The sequence below is a fragment of the Eupeodes corollae genome, chromosome 1 (assembly GCF_945859685.1).
Source record: "Eupeodes corollae chromosome 1, idEupCoro1.1, whole genome shotgun sequence".
Taxonomy (NCBI): domain Eukaryota; kingdom Metazoa; phylum Arthropoda; class Insecta; order Diptera; family Syrphidae; genus Eupeodes; species Eupeodes corollae.
Window position 1 is genome coordinate 124,561,798 of NC_079147.1, and position 25,205 is coordinate 124,587,002.

At 29.5% G+C, this 25,205-nt stretch overlaps 1 protein-coding gene across 3 annotated transcripts in view; it reads left to right on the forward strand.

The window, feature by feature from the left end:
* Positions 1-24,387, forward strand: part of LOC129939471 (sialic acid synthase) — a 92,069-nt gene extending 67,682 nt beyond the window's left edge. Inside the window, exons 2-3 of one of the 3 annotated variants that reach the window (XM_056047495.1) lie at positions 1,523-1,738; positions 23,405-24,384. In XM_056047495.1, coding sequence (XP_055903470.1) covers positions 1,523-1,738; positions 23,405-24,202 — 1,014 coding nt within the window. In that variant the 3' untranslated portion in view covers positions 24,203-24,384. Of the gene's footprint in view, positions 1-1,522; positions 1,739-23,404 lie in introns of all 3 variants that reach the window. The other 2 variants (XM_056047497.1, XM_056047496.1) reach the window with 2 other exon arrangements.
* Positions 24,388-25,205: the final 818 nt, after the last annotated feature.

Below are 25,205 nucleotides of genomic sequence, written 5' to 3' on the forward strand. Positions count from 1 at the left end.
ACATATAGGTTTATGTATGTACATACATATGTTATGTTAATTTTAGGACGATAAAATAAAAAAAAAAAATAAAACAGTATAGGATGTGACAGAATATTTGAATTTACAAAAAAAAACAAAAACTTCATATCTTCAGAATTGAGAACATATATGTTTGTATATAAAAAAAAGCAAAAAGTGATCGATTAATAAGAAACCCGTATGCAAAGTAAATACGATATTAGATAGTAAGTTGTGTATACTCGATATAACTAGAGAGAGAGAACAGTAAAGTTCAAAAGTTTTTTTTCTTTGAGTTAAATGAATTTTGGGAAGAATTAAGAAATTCAAAATTGTGACTTTACAAAAACATTAAAAGAAAAAAAAAAACAGATGATAATAGTGTAAAAATTTAGTGGATAAGTCGTTATAATCAATAATACGTTAGTGTACCATTCTATACATCGTGACGGAGTTAATTTTTTTTTTAAGTGTAAAAGAAAACAGAATATTTCGAATATTATTACTCACTTCATCATCATCATTAAATTTTTATCAACTTTAAATACCATCATCGTTTAGGATTTCACCAGGTCAACCAAATGCTGTGCACAACACCTGGGAGTACTGGTAAGTAGAGATGGCAGAGTAGATTACGTCAGGTAATCTACTCGGTAAACTACGTGTAGTTAATTGGATAAACTACACGTTTGATTTGTTTCATTAACTACCCTACATTTGTTACGTGTGCTACCTTCACAAAAAACGTTAAATTTCAAAAAGAATTTAAAAAAACGAGTGAATAAGTAACGACTAATGAGTGAAAAACACTGAACTATACATAAGAACCAAATATCTTGCGTAAATGAACTAAATCCGGTAATTCGAAGTTTTATGAAAGAAAAAAGCAAATTAAACGAGAGTTAGTTTTTCACACTTACACTGTTATCTTTTCGGTTTGTCAATTTGGTGGTTGAATGGACATTTCAAACTACGTTTTGATGTCTACCGCTACGTCTGCTACATTTAACTACGTTAACTACATTTAATTACATTAACTACCTCATTTATGTAGCAGACGTAGCAAATGTAGTAAATCACAAAAAATCGCATTTCTGCCATCTCTGCTGGTAAGTCGATTTTTTTTAACTATATCGTTATTTTACTACATACTCGTATTTATGAGTTAAATGAAAACAAACAAAATACAATTCAAATTCAAAGAAAATATAGTCTAAGCTACGAGTAGTTTGGATGATCTCGTTTTGGACTAAAAGTCGTATGATCTTGATCTCGAGGGTGTTTTTAATATTCGAAAAATTAGTGTTTCTCTTAAGAAATTCCTTTTCCTCTTAATGGTCAGATGCATAGGGTGATTTTTTTTTGTATCTAAATTTTTGTTTTATTAAATAAGAATTTTGAATAAAAGGAACATGGATTACCGAAATAAGGCATAATGTTTTGATAACCTTTTAGACAATTTTGTATGTAATAATATTTTGACGATTAAATTTACAATCTGGGGCCTTTTTCTCTATTCCAGAAAGTTGGCTGTAACTGCGTGAAGTTTCAGAAATCTTGCTTAAGTGATAAATTTACCAAGAGTGCCCTTGACAGATCCTATTCTGGGAAAAACTCTTTCGGCAATACTTACGGGGAACACAAGGCGTTCCTAGAATTTTCATTAAAACAACACATATTATTAAAACAGTACTGCAAAAACTTGGATATATTTTTTTCCGTTTCGGCAATGGATGAGGTAAGTATTATGTAGTTTGGAAAATTTTGAAATTATACACTTCAATAGAAAATAATAATAATTCCATCCGTCTGTCTGTCCTTGCCCTTACAGACCACAGCATTTGGTGGATTTAAATGAAGGTTTAAAGTCGATTTGCGTTGGGACAACAGTAAAAATAGTCCCCAAACGAATTTCGAATATTCTTAAAAACAACCATTGTTTTCAAAGTTTTCTCAAGAACTGATGTTCAAAAATAAAAAGTCTTTCTTTTTGGATTAAGAATATTAAGCATTTATTTTTTAAGTTCGATATCTCAAATTTTTTTAAGACAAACTTATTTAATTGGTAATTTTTTTAAATTTAAACATAACATAACGATGCAATAGTGCCAACCAAATTCCAGATAATTCATTTACTTCATGGTGTAGGTGCCAGTTGCAGTCACCATCAACCAATTTCTAAGTAATTATGATCACTCATGCCTTTTGTTCTTTTGTTATATTCTTTCAATTTTTTATTATGAACACATGTGAAGTTCATTTAGTGTTCTGAGTTGTGTTTACTATTTGATAATAAAGGTTCAGGCAAGCTGTAAGAAGAAAAAAATATTTTTTTAAAATAAATCAAAACGTTTTTATTAACTGGATGGCGCCCGAGCAGGGGCCGTGATAGTGTTTAAAATTCTCGATGATCTTAAATACAACAAAAAAATATGTAAAAGTTAAATTGGAATTATAAAACAAATGTGAAAAATTAAAAACTATAAAAAAAGGAAAAAGAAGTGAAAGTTCAAAAAAATAATTTACTAAGGGAAGAAATAATTAAATACTTAAAAATAAAGCATCAAAAGTGAAACTGGATAGGCCCTGGAGTCACCTTCAAGAAAAGAAAGGATAACCCTCACTTGATCCTAGACAATAATTGGAAAAATAGTAGCAGCTCCCAAGATGTTTTTAATCTTGTAAGTTTTATGATAAATTATTAAATTAATATTGATGTTATAAAAAAAGAAATGAGCGTTATTAAATAAGAGAAAGCAAACAAATAAAATTAAAAAAAAAAGAATTATAGAAAAGTCAAATTCATAAAAAAAGAGAATAAATTAAAACTTAAAGAAAGATTATAAATTTAAAAGAAGAAAAAAAAAATAAAGAATTTTAAAATATTATAAAAAAGAAATTAATTGATTTAAAACCTATTAAAAGCGAAATTAAAAAAATATAAAAGCGTTTTTAATAAGAAATAAAAAAAATGTAATTATTGATTAGTTTAGGAAGGAAATACAATTATGCTTGATAAAAATTAATATAAGATCTAAAAAACATAAATATCAAAAAAATATCTATCTCCCTACTCTCTCGCAAATTTTAATGGAAATATTTAAAAAATGCATCCTAATAATTTAGGTAGACTTCCTCGTGCCGAAAATGTCCTACCAGTTGGTGCACCCCCTGCAAAAGCAGGACAACTACCAATAGAATAATTAATAACACTCTTACTCGAGAAGGTAGAACTATATGCAAATTACAAAGACCAACCTATTAACATAGGAAATTATAGAAATTTATCAGATTTAGATAAAATCCCAGATGTTGTCAAAATCCTCCGTGAATTTTCGGGGCAGGCAGGAGAGTTCAGCTCTTGGACGAAAAGTGTCAATATTAATATTAGTAATATTAACAATATACGAACACTTTAAAGGTGCACCTAAGTATTATGGAATTTTGAGTGTCATCCGTAAAAAGATAGTAGGCCTAGCTGATATAGCTCTTGAGTCCTATAATACGCCATTAAACTGGCGAAAGATTTCAAAATGTTTAACCCTCCATTACGCGGATAAACGAGACATTGGTACATTAGAGTATCAAATGACCACTCTTACCAAATGGCATACCAGCACCTTTCACTTATTCTTAATAAACTGTCAAGCATGGATATGAGCCATGAATCACTTACCAACATTATACAATATTATCGTGGTAAGGCATTACACACATTTGTTCGTGGATTAAGAGACGATCTCCCACGCCTCCTCAGCATTAAGGAACATGTAGATCTCCCACAGGCTCTCCGCCTATGTCTTAAACTCCAAAATATGGACTATAGAACCAAACAATAGCCAACATATTATGCGAGAACACAAGTCTCCATGCAACCACCTGTCTCAGAAAACATCGAAACATTCCCCGTAAACAATTCTATCCGGAATTGTTTCATAATCCACAGCCTTACTTTCAAAACAGGCCACAATTTGGTGGAAACAAACAAAGATTCCAAAACAGGACACCATTCGAAGCACAATGAAACAGGTATTCTGCTCAATACACCCTTAGGCCTCAGCCTCCACCAGAACCAATGGACGTCGATAGAAGCATCCAATCTAGACAAATAAATGGCGCAAGCCGACCACCAGTCCACAATCCGTGAAAAAAACGTGGAAACCCTACAAATTCCCAACAATGCAATACGAGATCAGCTGATAAATTCCAAAGAATCAATAACACCTACAACACAGAAACAGACAAACAACCAGAAGAAATTAAAAACACAGATGATTTGGAACCAATATCCAGAAGAAGAACATACCTCCCCATTTGACCAAATTGAAGAACCAGATGACATCTATTTTTTAGATTAAGTATTAAGAGACGTATTAAAATTTTATTCCGACTATGCCATTGGCACAGTCTTATCCCAAAATAAGAAACCAATAACATTTTTTTGCTCGGATACTAAATAAAACCGAAGAAAACTACGCTACCAACGAGAAAAAAATGTTAGCAATCATTTGGGCTTTAACAAGCCTTAGAAATTTCCTGTGCAGATCAAAGAAGGTACACCTATTTACGGACCATCAACCACTTACATATGCATTGAGTAACAAGAATACTAATAGTAAAATGAAAAGATTGAAAGCAACTTTAGGAGAATACAATTATGAATTATATAAACCAAGTAACACTAACATAAAAGCAGATGCACTCTCAAGAATTCAACCAATAATTCATTTAAACTATTTAACTATGACATAATTCCGAAAGTTCTTCTCATAACCTTATCTCCACAGTTGAATACCTTATAAATGTCTTCCGTAATCAAATAATTTTAAAACAAGGTAATGAACATCGTTATCAAATAAAACCCTTTTTCTCTAATTTTACCAGCAACACCATTATTAAGCGCAAATACAATGAAAAAGATATAATTGACATTTTTAATAGATATTTGAACCCCAATCTGATAAACGGACTTTTAGCACCAGAACAAGTCATGGGAAAAATAAAACAAAAAATTATAAAATTAGATTTACCCAAACTCTCGTGCAAGATATAGAAAACGAAACCGATCAAGAAGAATTAATGCTAACAGAACACAAAAAAGCTCATCGAAACGCTGAAGAAAACAAAACTTCAAATCCTGCGAAAATATTATTTCTCTCAGATGAACAACAAGATGCAAAATTTGCTAAAACGTTGAACAGTATGCAAAGCAAATAAATACGACCGACATCCAAACAAGCAAGTAATCCAACCTACTCCTATCCCAAATTACCCAAGTCATACTTTACACATAGATATATTTTCGACAGAAAAATTTCTCGTGCTTACAGCACTAGATAAATTCGCTAAATTTGCACAAGCAAAAATAATAAAAATATCGTTCAATAGAACATATAGAGACCTCTTCAAGACATTTTATTGTACTTCTGCGTTCCAGAGAATGTCGTAATTGTCAATTGAAACGTCTCTGAATTCCACATCAATTACTTCCATGTTAGAGGATGACCTCCTTATTAAAGTCTTTACGACACCCCCATATAAAAGTGAAGTAAATGGACAAGTGGAACGATTCCATTCCACATTATCCGAAATTATGAAATGCTTTAAAGCAGATGGGCCTCCTTGTTCATTTGAGCAACTCTTGGAACGATAAGTCAATGAAAACAATTTCTCTATTCATTCTACCACAGGGAAAAAACCTGTTGAGTTATATAATCGACGAATACCCAGATTAAATCCCGAAAAATTCGGAAAAGTTCGTGCTTCTAATATTTAAATCCTTAAATCAAAACAGCAAAAACATTTTGAATACCATTACAAAAAGAGGAAACCAATAAAGCATTACCTTCCCGGTGAAATTCTTTTTGTCAAACATAATAAGAGATTGGGATCAAAATTGAAATTTAGATACCCGAAAGAAATAGTAAAAGAAAACAAGAATACAATAGTTATAAAAGAATCGGGCAGATAGAAAGTCAAATAAGAAACTAAAATAGAAATTTTAATTACAGGTTACTATTCATCACAGGTAAAGGAGAAATTCAAATTCTTGTTTTCTCATATTTAAGAAGGAAACCTTTAGATAATACACGATGTTGATATTGAACAATATCAAACATTTATTTAAGATACTTTAAATCTTAGTATAGCACGTTACCATACATTATTTCCATTAATTTCACTTGAGAGAAAGAGATCACTTTATTTTATTGATCACTTTATAAAGAGATCACTTTATTTTATTGGATCCGCATGGAAATGGAATGCAGGAAATCCTGACCATGACGATTTTTAACTTCCCATAGGAAGGTATTGTAATGGGTCCGATTTGTCAAATTGATAATTTTGACATTTCTCGACGTTTCAAGGTCCCTAGAGTCGAAATAAAAGATTTTTAGAAAGATGTCTGTGCGTGCGTGTGTACGTACGTTCGTACGTTCGCGACGTTTTTTTCGTCGTCCATAGCTCAAGAACCAGAAGAGATATCGACTTCAAATAAATTTTGTTATACAGATAATAAAGCAAAAAGATGCAGAAAGGGCTCTAAAGAAAATTGCGTGCGTGGTTTTTTTACCATATCAGTTTAAAAAAAAGGTGAAAATTTTGGTTAACCCTAAATATCTTACGAACCAAAAACGCTAGAGACTTAAATTAAATTTTATATAATATATTGTAACGTGATACAAAACAGGTATATTTTTTGAAAAAAAATCAATGTAACGGTTTTTTTATAAATCAAAAAAACTAAAAAAAAATTTGTAACCTCCAAAATTTTACGACTGAAATATGATCTCATCTCTAAAACAATTTTGTGCAACGACGAATAATGTTTTTGACATCTGACAAAATTTTGAGAAAAATCTAATTGACATTTTTTTGTTACAAAAAATAAAAACCTAAAAAAAAAAGTATAAAAATTGGTAAAAATTGATTTTCGACTCAAATATCTTTTCAAAACTCTGAGATATTGGCTTTAATTTACTTTTATCCTTTAAAAACTATTGTTGTTAACATTCAGTAAAATTTTGAAAAAAATCGAATAGACAGTTTTTTTTACAAAAAAATAAAAACCGAAAAAAAAAATTAATAAAAGTTGGTAAAAAATGATTTTCGACTCAAATATCTTTTAAACACTTTGAGATAATAGCTTCTTACTAATTTGTTTTTATAAAAAATATAGTTTTCAACATTAGGACAAATTTTGAGAAAAATCGAATTGACAGTTTTTTTTACAAAAAAAAAATAAAACCTAAAAACAAATGTATAAAAGTTGGTAAAAATTGAATTTTGACTCAAATATCTTTTCAAAACTCTGAGATATTGGCTTTAATTTACTTTTATCTTTCAAAAAATCTTGTTGTCAATATTCAGTAAACTTTTGAAAAAAATCGAATTGACAGTTTTTGTACAAAAAAAAAAAACGAAAAAAAAAATTAACAAAAGTTGGTAAAAAATTATTTTCGACTTATATATCTTATAAAAACTTTGAGATAATAGCTTCTAACTAATTTTTTCTTATAAGAAATATTGTTTTCAACAGTAGGACAAATTTTGAGAAAAATCGAATTTACAGTTTTTTTTACAAAAAAAATAAAAACCTAAAAAAAATGTATAAAAGTTGGTAAAAATTTATTTTCGACTAAAATATCTTTTCAAAAATTTTAAATATTGGCTTCAAACTAATTTTATCTTATAAGAAATATTGTTTTCAACATTTGGTAAAATTTTTAAAAAATTCGAATTGACAGATTTTTTACAAAAAAAAACTGTAAAAAAACAATACTAAAACTTGGTAAAAATTTACTTTCGGGTCAAATAGCTTTTCAAAAATTAAAAATATTGGCTTCAAACTTATTTTATTTCACAGAAAATATTGTTTTCAATATTCAGTAATTTTTATATAAAAATCCAACAGTCCGTGTTTTCATAAAAAAATAAAATCTACAAAAAATAGTACGCAAATTTGGCAAAAATTGATACGAGTACATATAGACAAACTTTTAAGCAAGACAAATCGACAGACAGGATGGGAAGTTATCAGTGTGGATCGCATCCCAGCCTCTTTTTTAATTATTATAGTGAAAATGTCAAATTTGTTAAAAAACAATAAAAACTAAGTTGTTATTAATAAATAACATGATGAAACAGTAAACAATCTAACAAAAAATTTAAAATTCCTTAAGAAAGATAATACTGTTAAAAGTAAAATTATAACCACACTCCAATATAAGATAAGAAAAGTTAAAGAAGAATTACATACAAAATATAAAGCTTTCCGTTAATTGGGCTAAAATGGGAATTATTAATTCATTGATATTATCAAAAGAATAAATAAATAAAAGATAAGGAAAAAATTCCTTACGAAACAATCGAAGAAGCATTAAATTTTGCTAAAATAAAAATTTTAATAAACATGACTTCACTTTTTTATATTATAAGCATACCAATTACAAAAGAAACTAATTATGAAAAATTGTTGTTAAAATCTATTAAAAAGGGAAAAGTTGCCCCTTGACACAAAATATGAAAATATCATACGAAATAAAAATGAATCATACGCAATAAACAATAATTGTAAAACTATTAACTATGTTACAATTTGTAATACTAAGTATATTGTAAACAAAGAGTTATTGCATGTATTGCTAAATTATTAAAATGTTTAAAAGCAGAATGTAACTTAATGAACAACCAACATCCCTACATTGAGGAAGTAACATCTGGCATCATCTTACTAAACAATTTCAACGGAACAATCAAGACCGAAAACTTGATTCAAAATCTTACTCATCAAATATCACGATACCAACCATAATATCAATAATCAACAGTTTACTTCAAGAGAAATAACTACCCATAGAATCCTTCCAGCAATACTTCAACGCTCTCCCGCAGAAAGGGAATACTACAAGCTTATATCACTGTAAATGATCAACGAACTTCAAATCAACAACACAAAAGAAATACAACAAATTCAAGTAGAAGAAAAAACCTACAAATTCACCATATGGGCTGGTCATATTTCTTGGCATATTATCACACTATCAACCATATGTAAGCCATTGCTAGTCCAATCAGTCAAACATTAGCATACAAACTATGAAGACAAAACGAGACGAATTACCATTGCATGTCATTTCAGACAAAACAAAGTCAACGATCTCATCATCACCAGCTTGCGTCAGAGTATAATGATAATGATAATGATAATGACAATGAGTAGGGACACTCTCTACACAACACCTACTAATACAATAAAAAATGAACAATAAAACAAAACAACAAATTATTATAAGTGAAAACAGGTCAAATGTATCCATTTTAATCCTTACCTGACATAGCTAATGTTAGAAACATACACAATCGGTTTTCCCAACACTAACATATACACCTTCGATCGTATGATACATAACTGAGGTATTTTTTCATAATGGATTTTTAAAGGCGATCCAGTATGATCGCATGTGTGTGTGTGGTTTTGCTGTGATTTTCATTAATTGAAATTATACCTCTTATGTAATTTTTAAATAAATGTATCTTTCTGAAATATGAAAATTACAAGGTCATCTTTGTTTTGTTCTTCTAAAAACATAAAAAAAGCTATGTTTAGCGTAGTATAAGAAACAGTATTTTTTACTTCTTTAGTTCGTATTTAAAACAGCTGGTAACACTAAAAGCTAAAAGGTCATTAGGGGTGGAATGGGAGTTGTTTACATTTTTTCACAATGCATTTTTAAAGGCGATCTGGTTTGAATTGTAATCATTTGTGTGGAAGCGTTTCAGTGACTTGAATAAAGGGTGTATCTTGGGTATCTTAAAAAAACTCCGCGCCCTTTCAGCGTTTTGTAAACACAGTAACATCAACTGCCTGAGATTGCAATCCAACTTAAAATACGGTTAAAAATAATAATTTTTTTCTTTTTTCTTTCTTATTATTATATTCTTATTTTTTCTTTCAAATTATTCAAGTTAGAGAATTAATCGAAGTGAAAACCTCATATAGAGAGCATAAGGCAACGCAGACAAACATCAAGGAAACAGCAGAGGTATTTCAATTAAGAAAAGAGTGTAAAAATTTAAAAAAAGAAATTGAAATTTTAAAAAAAGAAAGAACAATATTCAGATGCTGCATATTTAGAAAAAACTAAAAATGTTTTACCTAAAGAGTTAGCTCGAATTGTTGAAACTCATATTGCAAACTATAAAAAAAACAGAGAGGATCTAGGTACTCTAGTGAATTTAAAAAAATTTGTCTCAGCATATATTTCATTGCACCTAACGCATATTACTTTTTAGAGCATAATTTATGTTTGCCGTCAAAAAAACTTTAACTAGATTTACCAAAGATTGACCTGGACTTCACAAGTCATTATTTAATGCGTTAAAGCTAAAAATACAGGTTTTACCAGAAATCGCCAAAAATTGTGTTATTTGTTTAAATGAAATGTCGTTTAAAACTCATCTTTATTTCAATAAAAATAAGGGAGCGATAATAGGATTGGAAGACGATGGGTAGAATAAAACACATTTAGCTGCAAATTATGCCATTGTTGAAATGGTAAGAGGCCTTACTCATCGGTATAATCAGTTACTTGGGTATAACTTTGTTAATTCCTCTTGTCCAGCCAAGACATTGAAAGAAATCGTAGTTAAATGTATTAAAGAATTGATTGAAGTTAAAATGAAACCCAGGCTTGTAATTTCAGACCAAGGTGGAAATTTTATTGGTCTTAATAGATTTCTACGCATTCCTTTGCATAAACCTTTCTTTTATGTTGAAAATACTAAAATTTATTACATGTATGACACCCCTCATCTTTTGAAATCTTTTTGGCGTAATTTCATTAAATACGACAATATTGCACTTGGTAACAAAAAAGCGACTTGGAAAGATGTCATTGATTTTTACTTAAGAGACAAAAAATCTGCATTTAAAATGGCTCCAAAACTGACTCATAAACATATATTCCCAAACAATTTTCAGAAGATGAGTATCAGACTTGCTTCGCAGTCAATAAGTTCATCCGTTTCAACTGGTATTTATACCCTTGCCAGTATAGGTGCTTCATCGTCAACAGCTATTAACACTGCTGAAATAATTGAAAAAATTGATAAATTATTTGATGTTTTCACCTCATCTCAATTTAAAGCAAAATCATCCAGATAACCATTTTTTGCAAAAAAGGAGCAAATTGATTTTCTGAACGAAATGAAATCTTTTTTTGAAAGTATTAGTTTTTTTGATAGCTCAATTGATGTGACAAAGAAAATGAGATTTATAAATGGATGGCAACAGAACATAAATGCTCTAATTGATATTTTTAGTGACTTAAAAGAAGAAGGTATTACATTTCTTCTCACAAGAAACCTTAATCAAGATTGTTTAAAAAACACATTTGCTGTGTTACGCAATCGAGGAGGAAATAATAAGTTGCTGACTCCTTTTCAATTCATATGTGCTTTCAAAAGGTCGTTTGCGGCCAAATATATGGAGGACATTACCCAAGGAAACTATAAATTTGCAACTGCCTCATATTGATATCCATATTAAATCAAATGAAGAAAAAAAAGGCGAAGTAATTTACGCTTTTGAAACCGAATCTGACTACAAAACTGTTGATTTTGGTTGTCAAGATCCGTTTTATTATTTTGCGGGCTATATTTAAAAAAAAATACCGTCAAACCATAAGTGTGAAGTGGAACTGAGCCAGCAACCTAATATTTCCTCCATATTCACAGATTTTAAGGAATTTGATAGTGCGAATTTAACACGACCTAACCACGATTTTTTAGATGCATTAGTGAGCCTCGAACAAAAATTTATAACTGATTTTCCAAATTTATATTTTTGTAATAATTTTGAAATGAAAATGTTTGATATTTTAAAAAAAGGAATTTGATTTCAATTGCTGTAAGAACCAAAATAAGGACTTTATTATAAAGTTTTTTATACTAGTTCGAGTATACCATATCCTTAAGAATTTCAATGCAACTATGAAAAAATTTAGCAATAAGCATAAATATTTAAGCGTTACACATACATATGTAAGACATTATTTATAAGACCTAAATAAAATTGCTCTAAAAATTATATAAATATGCCTTTATTTTCCGAAACACCCTATGCTACAGTCAAAAGAAAAATTCTTTTTCTTCCTTCTCTTTTACACTGTAACACTTCTTACTACCATCTATTTCTCGTGTTTATGTGACATAGCGGTTATTTAAAATATGAACTCAGAACAAAAACGTGGAGAGTGTCCCTACTCATTATTAGATATACTCTGGCTTGCGTAATACCTACATACATCAAAACTTTATGACCTACCCTACTTTTGAATAACAGAAGTTACATCATTATCAACTTACATAATAGCGACAGCAAAGTTCCATAACCTAATGCACCTCAAGCGAGGAAGACTTAATGATGCAATAGTGGAAACCAAATTCGAGAGAATTCATTTAATTCATGGTGCAGGTGCCAGCTGCAGTAATTATCAACCAATTTCTAAGTAATTATGATCACTCATGCATTTTGATCTTTTGTTATATTCTTTCAATAATTGATTGTAAATAGGATCATGACGAAATCTAGAATGCCAAAAATCTCGAATGCCGAAAATCTCGAAAATAAAAAAAAAATTATCTAGAACGCAAAAATCTCGAATCCACAAAAATCCACAATTAACAAAAATCTCGAAAGACTCTATCTAGAAAAATATCTCGAAAAAAAATATAAATTCTAGATTTTTTGTTTGTATTTTTAACAGTTAAAAGTCAATAAAACACAAATACATCAGTTTACACAATATTTTATTTTTTGAGCAAGAAAAAAAAATTTGCAAACAGTAAGAAAGGTGCATGTGTAGCAATGTGCAATTGTATGATTGATAACAAACTCTACTTGTCAACTTAAAGTTTGTTAAGGAGAAGTAAGTTATACAGAATGTTTGTTTGAATTTTTGAATTCGCGCGAATTTTAAATATTGCCTCAAAAATTTAAACATACATTACTGTTACTATTACTATTACTATTACTATTACTATTACTATTACTATTACTATTACTATTACTATTACTATTACTATTACTATTACTATTACTATTACTATTACTATTACTATTACTATTACTATTACTATTACTATTACTATTACTATTACTATTACTATTACTATTACTATTACTATTACTATTACTATTACTATTACTATTACTATTACTATTACTATTACTATTACTATTACTATTACTATTACTATTACTATTACTATTACTATTACTATTACTATTACTATTACTATTACTATTACTATTACTATTACTATTACTATTACTATTACTATTACTATTACTATTACTATTACTATTACTATTACTATTACTATTACTATTACTATTACTATTACTATTACTATTACTATTACTATTACTATTACTATTACTATTACTATTACTATTACTATTACTATTACTATTACTATTACTATTACTATTACTATTACTATTACTATTACTATTACTATTACTATTACTATTACTATTACTATTACTATTACTATTACTATTACTATTACTATTACTATTACTATTACTATTACTATTACTATTACTATTACTATTACTATTACTATTACTATTACTATTACTATTACTATTACTATTACTATTACTATTACTATTACTATTACTATTACTATTACTATTACTATTACTATTACTATTACTATTACTATTACTATTACTATTACTATTACTATTACTATTACTATTACTATTACTATTACTATTACTATTACTATTACTATTACTATTACTATTACTATTACTATTACTATTACTATTACTATTACTATTACTATTACTATTACTATTACTATTACTATTACTATTACTATTACTATTACTATTACTATTACTATTACTATTACTATTACTATTACTATTACTATTACTATTACTATTACTATTACTATTACTATTACTATTACTATTACTATTACTATTACTATTACTATTACTATTACTATTACTATTACTATTACTATTACTATTACTATTACTATTACTATTACTATTACTATTACTATTACTATTACTATTACTATTACTATTACTATTACTATTACTATTACTATTACTATTACTATTACTATTACTATTACTATTACTATTACTATTACTATTACTATTACTATTACTATTACTATTACTATTACTATTACTATTACTATTACTATTACTATTACTATTACTATTACTATTACTATTACTATTACTATTACTATTACTATTACTATTACTATTACTATTACTATTACTATTACTATTACTATTACTATTACTATTACTATTACTATTACTATTACTATTACTATTACTATTACTATTACTACTATTACTATTACTATTACTATTACTATTACTATTACTATTACTATTACTATTACTATTACTATTACTATTACTATTACTATTACTATTACTATTACTATTACTATTACTATTACTATTACTATTACTATTACTATTACTATTACTATTACTATTACTATTACTATTACTATTACTATTACTATTACTATTACTATTACTATTACTATTACTATTACTATTACTATTACTATTACTATTACTATTACTATTACTATTACTATTACTATTACTATTACTATTACTATTACTATTACTATTACTATTACTATTACTATTACTATTACTATTACTATTACTATTACTATTACTATTACTATTACTATTACTATTACTATTACTATTACTATTACTATTACTATTACTATTACTATTACTATTACTATTACTATTACTATTACTATTACTATTACTATTACTATTACTATTACTATTACTATTACTATTACTATTACTATTACTATTACTATTACTATTACTATTACTATTACTATTACTATTACTATTACTATTACTATTACTATTACTATTACTATTACTATTACTATTACTATTACTATTACTATTACTATTACTATTACTATTACTATTACTATTACTATTACTATTACTATTACTATTACTATTACTATTACTATTACTATTACTATTACTATTACTATTACTATTACTATTACTATTACTATTACTATTACTATTACTATTACTATTACTATTACTATTACTATTACTATTACTATTACTATTACTATTACTATTACTATTACTATTACTATTACTATTACTATTACTATTACTATTACTATTACTATTACTATTACTATTACTATTACTATTACTATTACTATTACTATTACTATTACTATTACTATTACTATTACTATTACTATTACTATTACTATTACTATTACTATTACTATTACTATTACTATTACTATTACTATTACTATTACTATTACTATTACTATTACTATTACTATTACTATTACTATTACTATTACTATTACTATTACTATTACTATTACTATTACTATTACTATTACTATTACTATTACTATTACTATTACTATTACTATTACTATTACTATTACTATTACTATTACTATTACTATTACTATTACTATTACTATTACTATTACTATTACTATTACTATTACTATTACTATTACTATTACTATTACTATTACTATTACTATTACTATTACTATTACTATTACTATTACTATTACTATTACTATTACTATTACTATTACTATTACTATTACTATTACTATTACTATTACTATTACTATTACTATTACTATTACTATTACTATTACTATTACTATTACTATTACTATTACTATTACTATTACTATTACTATTACTATTACTATTACTATTACTATTACTATTACTATTACTATTACTATTACTATTACTATTACTATTACTATTACTATTACTATTACTATTACTATTACTATTACTATTACTATTACTATTACTATTACTATTACTATTACTATTACTATTACTATTACTATTACTATTACTATTACTATTACTATTACTATTACTATTACTATTACTATTACTATTACTATTACTATTACTATTACTATTACTATTACTATTACTATTACTATTACTATTACTATTACTATTACTATTACTATTACTATTACTATTACTATTACTATTACTATTACTATTACTATTACTATTACTATTACTATTACTATTACTATTACTATTACTATTACTATTACTATTACTATTACTATTACTATTACTATTACTATTACTATTACTATTACTATTACTATTACTATTACTATTACTATTACTATTACTATTACTATTACTATTACTATTACTATTACTATTACTATTACTATTACTATTACTATCAATTAATTTTTTAAACAATAAATATCAAATATCAAATATTCTTCTGACACCATGGTCTCGCCATATATATTAGGAATGATGTTGCATATCAACTTTTACCACAATACGGTCATTGTACCAACTCCCTTTTTAATTTCATGTGGTTAAAACTTTCCGTGAATTAGCACATCATTCACTACTGTTTTCTTTATCGGAGCCCAAACCTGGACAGAGTTTTAACTTCTCAGGAATTTGATGCTATGTCTGACTCCATACAAAGAATTGTCTCCCTATATCCTCACACTGAAATCGTTATTACGGGCGATTTCAATGTTCACAATTCTTCGTTGCTTCGCAATTTGGGCCGGACAACGCCCGAAGGAATGTGTGCTGAGATTTTTGCTGAGTTTAACCATCTCACTCAGCTTGTCAATGAGCCTTCTCGTATATCAGACGTTAACGGCCGAGCAGAAAATACCCTGACTTGTTTCTCATTTCTGATCCTGATAAGTACACAATTAGTGTATTGACCTCTCTAGGCACATCGGACCACAATGTCATGTCAGCTTATTTCTCGTGTCAAACAAATCCAGTTAAGGAAAGAGCTCCAAAGAGACCCGTTTGGCAGTACGGAATATCCAACTGGGACATTCTGAATAATTTTTTCAGAATCTTTAACTGGTCGCTATGCTTCCTCGGTAGCGACGTAGAGTCCAGTGCAGATATGATTTCTAGTATGATTCATTTGGCAATGGAAACATTTATCCCGAATAGCGTTAAAAGTATTAAACCCAAGGTTAAATCATGGTTCGATTCGAGCTGCATAGAGGTTATCAAGGAGAAAGAGGTGAGCTTCCGGTGTTTTAAAGTCAACCCAACTACAACGCCTACATTCGAAGGACCAAATTTTTACATGACCAAAAATTAGGGCGAAAAATACTGCAATGTCCCAAAGGCAGTAAGAATTTTTGATCATTTGTAAAAATCATGAGGAATTCTTCCTCTTCCTCGGTTCCTACGCTTGTTGTCAATGACACTCCTTTAGTTGGCTCTATTGATAAAGACAACTTATTTGCAAGGCAGTTCGCCAAAAATTCCACCTTACCAGATAGTGTCATGACTCCCCCAGTTCTTGTACGAGTACACGATCTATGGGACCAATCTTTTTTCGTACTCAAACTGTGGCGAGAGTTCTTAAAGATCCCAACATTCATAAATCCTCTGGCCCAGATGGTATCCACCCTATTATTCTGAAGAGGTGTTCTTTCACGCTAGCAAAACCACTGCGTAAGCTTTTCCATCTATCTTATTCTTCGGGGTTCATCCCGTGTAGTTGGAAGACTGCAGTTGTTCAGCCAATCATAACAAAGGCGAATCTTCTTCTCCCACAAATTAGCGACCGATAGCACTAACGTCCCTTCTTTCTTAGGTCATGGAAACGCTGATTAATTATCAGCTTAAGAAATATCTTGAGGAATGGAAGCTTCTTAATGAACGGCAATACGGCTTTTGTAGTAATAGGTCCACTGGAGATCTCATGGTTCATCTCACCGAACAGTGGAACAGATCTTTACATCGTTTTGGAGAAAGTAAGATTATTGCACTTGATATTTCAAAGGCATTTGATAAAGTCTGGCGTTTTGCTCTCTTATCGAAAATACGTGCTTTCGGTATCGACGCATCTCTTCTTCGTTGGATAAATGAACTCCTGTCTTCTACTTCTAATCCAATACATTGTTTCGCTGACGATAGCACTCTTAGCTTTTCATATTCATTTCCAGTCTGACAGCCCTCCTCTTCGGATGTGGAACTGCAACGGCAAAATATTATTAGCTCATTGAATTCCGACCTACACAGCATTGAACAATGGGGAATAAGAAACGGCGTCTAATTTAATGCTTCGAAAACGCAATGCTGTCTTGCATCGTAAAAGTGAGATAAACCCTCTTTGCCACTATCTATGAGTAGCACTTGCATCAACGAAACGGAAAATCTTGACATCCTCAGAATGTGCATCAGCAACCACCTTTTGTATAGCGATCACATACGTGATGTTGCCAAAAATGCCGCCAGATGTCTAGGTTTTTTGAGACGTTGCAAGAAATTTGTCTCTCCGTCTGATCTGGCTACAATCTACAAAACCTATATACGTCCGAAACATGAATATAACTCTCATCTCTGGGTTGGTGCTCCAGTAACTTATTTAAGCCTCTTGGACAGTTTCAAAAAAGAGCTTTTAAAATTATTGGTGACATTAACATCATCAACTCGTTTACATCACTCGAACATCGACGCAAGGTTTCTTGCCTCACCCTCTTTTACCGTTAGTTTAACGGACTATGCTCTAGTGAAATAGCCAGTTGCATTCCTCCCCTTAAACAATTTAACCGTAGCTTTAACTTTAACTTGAGCCCAACTTCGTACCGTACTATGAAGTACAAAGATTCTTTTTTTAGCCGTACTACGCGAATGTGGAACACCTTAGTCTCAGTCTGATCTTTGTCTATGACATACGCATATTAATTAGTGTTACAATTATTATTATGAATTCATCGTGTTTTATATGTTTAAACCCCGTATCGAAGTCCGATCTTGTATCGTGTGGTATTATTGGTTTAAATCTGCATGGTGAATGTTCCTATCTTAATAATAATATTATTAATTTAGTTAGAAACAATGAATGCATTTTTTTCAAGTGTGATAATTGCAAAAATAACAACATATCTTTGTTCGCGCATAAAATAGCTAACCTCTCTGCATTTATGCAAGAGAATATGGGTATTCTCTTTAAAAATAACTCTCCGTTAACCATTGTAGATGAATCTATCTCTGGGAATGTGTCGGCAAATTTATTAAACAGAAGTCGCTCCATTCGTGATAGCACTCGCGACCAAAGGCCTTCCAAGCAATCCACGTCCACCTCTAAAAGACCTGCACTCTCGTCTCCAAGTTTGGCTCGTCTTTCTTTGAGGAATAAAAATAGTTCACCTGCTACCTCTCATGTTAAAAAGGTTGACTTTCCTAATTCTGTTTCTCTTTCTCTTCCCGCTGGTGCTGCTGGTATTAAGCTTAAAAATAAAAACACTACGAATCTCAATTCTACCTCCGATAAAGGTAAGAGAAATACAAAGAATGGAAACAATATGCTAAATGGAAAAAATGTTGTTGTTCGTGATGTTGCTGTTGCTGCTGAAGCTCTTAATGGTGTTGTTGTTGGTGGAGCTGTCAATTTTTTTGATCCAAGCTCATCTTGTATCGCTGTTGTTGTTACTAATGATGATGTAGTCGATGGCGGGGCTTGTGCTAGTACTGTGCAAGATAGTTCTAGTGCTGTGCAAGGCAGTTATTTACCAAAAGCTGTGCATGAGACTGTTGATGATAATATTATGAATCCAAGCTCGTCTTCTGTTGCTATGGTTGTTAATGGTGATGATGCTGACGTTGGCGCATCTAGTATTAGTGCTGTGCAAAATAGTGCTAGCTCTGTGCAAGGCAATGATTTACCAAATACTGTGATTCATGAAACTGTTGCTCTTGACATGGTGGATGAAGAATTTTTGCCTACGATTTCAGCGGTCAATGCTGGTATTAATGAAAACAACTTATCAAGCAATATAGTTCACAAAAATATAACACAAAATGTTATCGTCGGAACTAACTCATCCTGCGGCAATCTTCGAGTTGCTTACAAATTCAAGTGGTTTCATATTGGCAGTTTTCGATACTCTACCACTCCAGATGAAGTTATTGCATTTGTTTCCACTAGCCTGGGAATAGATGCATCTCATTTTGTGTGCCACAAACTATCAGCTAACGCAGATAAGGATCGTAAACATGGTTTTGTCAATTTTAAAATTGGTGTTCCGGTGGATGTTTCATCATTGGTCTTTGCGGAAAATTTTTGGCCGATAGGTGTCAAAATTCGACCTCTTATATATATGCCAAAAAACATCTTATAGAAGGACGTAGGGATAACAACCTAACAACGAATGGTTTAAAGTCTACATATGTTCGTCTTTCGCCATTAAAGATTTATTTCCACAACGCAAGTGCCCTCTGAACCAAAGTACACGATCTCTTTAAAAATACATGTGTTACATATTATGACATTATCATCATTGTTGAGTCATGGCTTTATAACGGAATTGTCTCTTCAGAACTATTTGATTGCAGTATCTACGACGTTTATCGTCGGGATTGATGTAAATCATCTAGAGAACGTGGAGGAGGGATAATTATCGCTGTTCGATCCTACATTTGCTCTAAAGAAGTTATTTTACCAACATCGGATATTGAACAAGTTTGAATCTCCGTCAACTTAAATGCTTTTTCCAGAGGAAATGTATTTTTTATTGTAAGTTATGTGCCTCCAAGTAGCTCACTTGATTTGTATGAAAAACATATTAGCAATATTGATTTTATTAATAATCTTTGTTCTATATCTGATAATTTATGTGTCTTAGGTGATTTTAATTTATCTGATATACATTGGAATTGTTCTGAAACGGATAAAATGTTATTTCCATTTAATATTAAACAAGATCTCGAATTTACATTCATTGATTTTTTATATTCTTTAAACTTAGTACAAGTTAATCATATCGATAATTCTTTAGGAAAAATATTAGACTTCATTTTTATATGTTGTGATGAAATCAAAGTTAATTCAAGTAATGCACCTTTTTCTCCTTTAAACGAATCCATTCATCATAAGGAATTGTTCTTTCAAATTGAGTTTTACACTTATTCGTTAAATGATGTTAAAAAAACTGTTAGATCGTATAATTTTTCTAGAACTTATTTTGTTCAACTAAATACTTATTTCTCTGACGTTGATTGGTTAAATGAATTTATGTTTCTTGATTTGAAAAATATGTACAACCGCTTCATTGAAATTGCTCCGTGACTTAAAAAGGAAAAAACGTAATGCATACGTGAAATACACTAAATGACAAAATCAATTGGATTATGATAATTTTAGTAAATTACGTAAAGATTTTGTAGTTCTTAGTAAGTTTCTATATAGAGCTTATATCTTGAATATTGAAAGTAATATAAAAAACAACAGTAAATTTTTCTGGTCATTTGTCAATTCTAAAAGAATTACGATAGGGATTCCAAATACCATGTTTTTCAGAGGTGTTGAATCGTCAGATTTAGACTCCATAGTTGAATTGTTTGCTAATTATTTCAAATCCGTTTATTCTCATTCCGGATTTAATAATAGTTCACTAAAAAACATAAAAAGTAGGTTTGATATTTCGATCCAGTTAAGTTTTGAAGAAGTTAATTACGGACTAAAATCACTTCAGTCTAATTATAGTTCTGGACCAGATGGCATTCCTTCGGCAGTGTTGAAAAATTGTTGTGATTCCATCTGTGCTAATTTACTAAGCATATTCCCTACAAGAAGGTATTTTTATTGATGAATGGAAACTTTCTTACTTGGTCCCTATACATAAATCAGGTTCTAAAAATGATGATCCGCAATTCCCAAATTGTTTGAAAGCATGGTGAAAATAAAGCTTGATTTTCTTACAAGTGAATATTTATCAGAAGTACAGCATGGTTTTGTATCCGGTCGATCATCTGTTACCAATTTAACTTATTTCACTTCGTATGTCACTAATGCTATGGAACAAAAATTTCAAGTGGACGCAGTATACACTGACTTTAGTAAAGCCTTTGATTCTGTGAACCACCAAATACTTCTAAAAAAACTTGAGATTTTTGGTTTTCATTCTCACTTCCTTCGTTGGTTATCGTCATATTTATCTTGTAGAACACAACAAGATAAGATTGGAGATACATACTCTAAGGAAATTCAGTGTACATCAGGTGTCCCGCAAGGTAGGCACCTAGGTCCGCTTCTTTTCATAATGTTCGTTAACGATATTGTCTCGGTCTTTAATTATTGTGAATGCTTATTATATGCGGACGATCTGAAAATATTTTCAAAAATTTCGAGTTTGGACGATTTTCAACTTTTGCAATCTGACATTGATTCTTTATCAAATTGGTGTCACATCAACAGCCTTAAATTGAATATCAAAAAGTGTAACAGGATTTCTTTTTACAGAAAAGCTCATATTTTTTTATTCAACTATGCAATTGAATCTGTGGGTTTAGATAGGGTTTCAAGTATTAAAGACTTAGGAGTTATTCTTGATTCAAAACTTTCTTTTAAAGGTCATTTCGATTATTTGGTTCCCAAGGCCAACTCGCTAGTAGGTTTCATAAAACGAAATGCAAAAGACTTTAAAGACCCTTTCGTGTTATTATCCCTGTATATATCTCTTGTCAGATCAATTTTGGAATATGCTGATGTTATTTGGAGTCCTATTTATATAGTTCATTCTGATCGGATTGAAAAGATTCAAAGACGATTTACAAAATATATATTTAAGAAAATTGGTTGGAACTTTAGTCCTAGTTATGAGGCTAGATGCCAATTACTTGGAATAAAGTCGTTACAATCAAGGAGAAAAATTCATAGTGTAATGCTTATTAGAGACTTACTATGCTACCATATTAAATGTCCATCTCTTCTTTCCTTGGTACCAATCTATGTTCCCGCTAGGTCTATGAGAGCTAGATTCTTCTTATTCCAAAGAATTCACATGACAAATTATAGTAGTAATGAAACTTTATCAAGATCTATTATATATTTCAATGAAGTGTCTTCAAATTAATTATAATTATAAAAAATATCAATACACACTTTTCTGGTTTCACCGACGTTATGTGTTTTTTATATTGACTTTAAGTTCTGGTTATATCTTTTTCATACTGAGAACTGATTTATCGTTTTCTATTTATTTTAAAAGGTTTGTATTAGTTTATTATTATTATTTGTTTCTTTTAATTAACTGGGGAACTGACTGCGACGTGGATTAGGACGGACACAACAAGAAAACAGAGCACGGTAGATATTAAGACAAAACTGAATAGTTTACTGAATAATGAAAATTAAGATTCTTTTATAAAACACATATTTTCTTACTTAGTTCTAACTCTAATGTGCATATTTTTAGAGATAATTTTGAAGTTCTTATCTTACTAACTTAATTAATCGTTATTATATTCCTCTTTATATAGGTATCCTTGGAAGAAATAGTATCACTTAAATTGCCATTCATTAAAATTGGTTCCGGTGATGCTAACAACTTTAAATTATTGGAAAAAGCTGCACAATTACGAACCCCAGTTATTATATCAACAGGAATGCAGACTATGGCAACAATAAAAACTATTATTCAAATTATGGAAAAATCAAACAAGACTAATTTTGCATTAATGCACTGTATATCTTCTTATCCAACAAAACCTGAAGATTGCAAGTTGCTGACCATTCAGTTGCTTCAAAACAAATTTCCTAATGTTTTGATTGGCTATTCTGGTCACGAAGTTTCTCCATATATATCTGAATCTGCTATTCTACTAGGTGCGAAGATAATTGAAAGACATTTAACTCTGGATAAAATGCAGAAAGGTTCAGATCATTCATGTTCTTTGACACCCATGGAATTTGAATCTTTAGTCAAAACTATTAGATCATATGAACATGCTAAGATGTTGCAGATACCTAAGTCTACACGATTTATAATTAATCATTTCAATGATGACGAAAATGTAAGAAAATCTTTAGAAAAGATATGTGGACGAAAAATTTTGAATTGTGAACAAGCTTGTCGGAAAAAACTGGGAAAATCATTAGTTACTGCAAAAGTTATCTTTAAGGGAGAAATGCTGACACAAGATAAACTAAATGTTAAAGTAAGTCAACCACTTGGAGTAGTAGCAGAAAGATTGTGGGATTGTGTGGGACAATTTGTGAACAAAGATTTAAGCAAGGATACACCTCTCCAGTGCAATGATATTATCGGATTTGTATAAGTTTTCAATGAGTAACATTAAAAGCTGTTTAATGAAAAAAGACAATGAAAAAAAGGATTTATCCATTATTGTATTTATATTATGCTTCTAATACTTAGTGTTGAGTACTACATCAGATATTATTGTTTTTTAAACGCATAGTATATAATATAATATTTAAAAAAATGGATTTGTTTTCTATCATATTTTAATAAATAACCTCAAAAAATTTAAACTTTCATTAAAAATAACAGCAAAATATAAGTATACTAGAGGGTACGAGGCCACCGGTATCGCCGGAGTAGTGTAAACTAGAGGGTACGAGGCCACCGGTATCACTTCTGTTCTGATATATGTATTCTATGCTAAATACCGGTGTTATTTTGTGTTTTAGAAAATGCTTAACAAACATCTATGCTATGCTTAATACCGGTGTTATTTTAGGTTTTAGACCATGCTTAACCAACATCTATGCTATGCTAAATACCGGTCATATATTGGGTTCCAGACCATGCTTAGCAAAAATCTATGCCATGCTAAATACCGGTGTAATTTTGTGTTCTAGACCATGCTTAGCAAACATCTATGCTACGCTAAATACCGGTGTTATTTTGGGTTCTAGACCATGCTTAGTAAACGTTAGAATGAATGTAATTAACGTGTAAGTTAAAACGCAAAAACGTAAAATTCACCTTCACATTGAAACGCAAAAACGTAAAATTAATGTAAAATTCATGTTCGGAACGCAGCATCATGTCAATCATATTACTTAACACTGTCCCTTATCATAAATATCCTTAAAAATGGTCCAAGGGTTATTCTTATTGCGGAATACAAATGTATGTCAATAAGGTCAACACATTATTTTATCTATAGGGATGGATGCCGACAGTTAAAATATGCATTCATGATGAAAGAAATACATACATTTATCCAACTGCTTCCATATTTACACCGATGATATCCCAAGTGACAACAATACAAATTTATGATACGGTTAACTACATGAATGAATGCGGGGAAA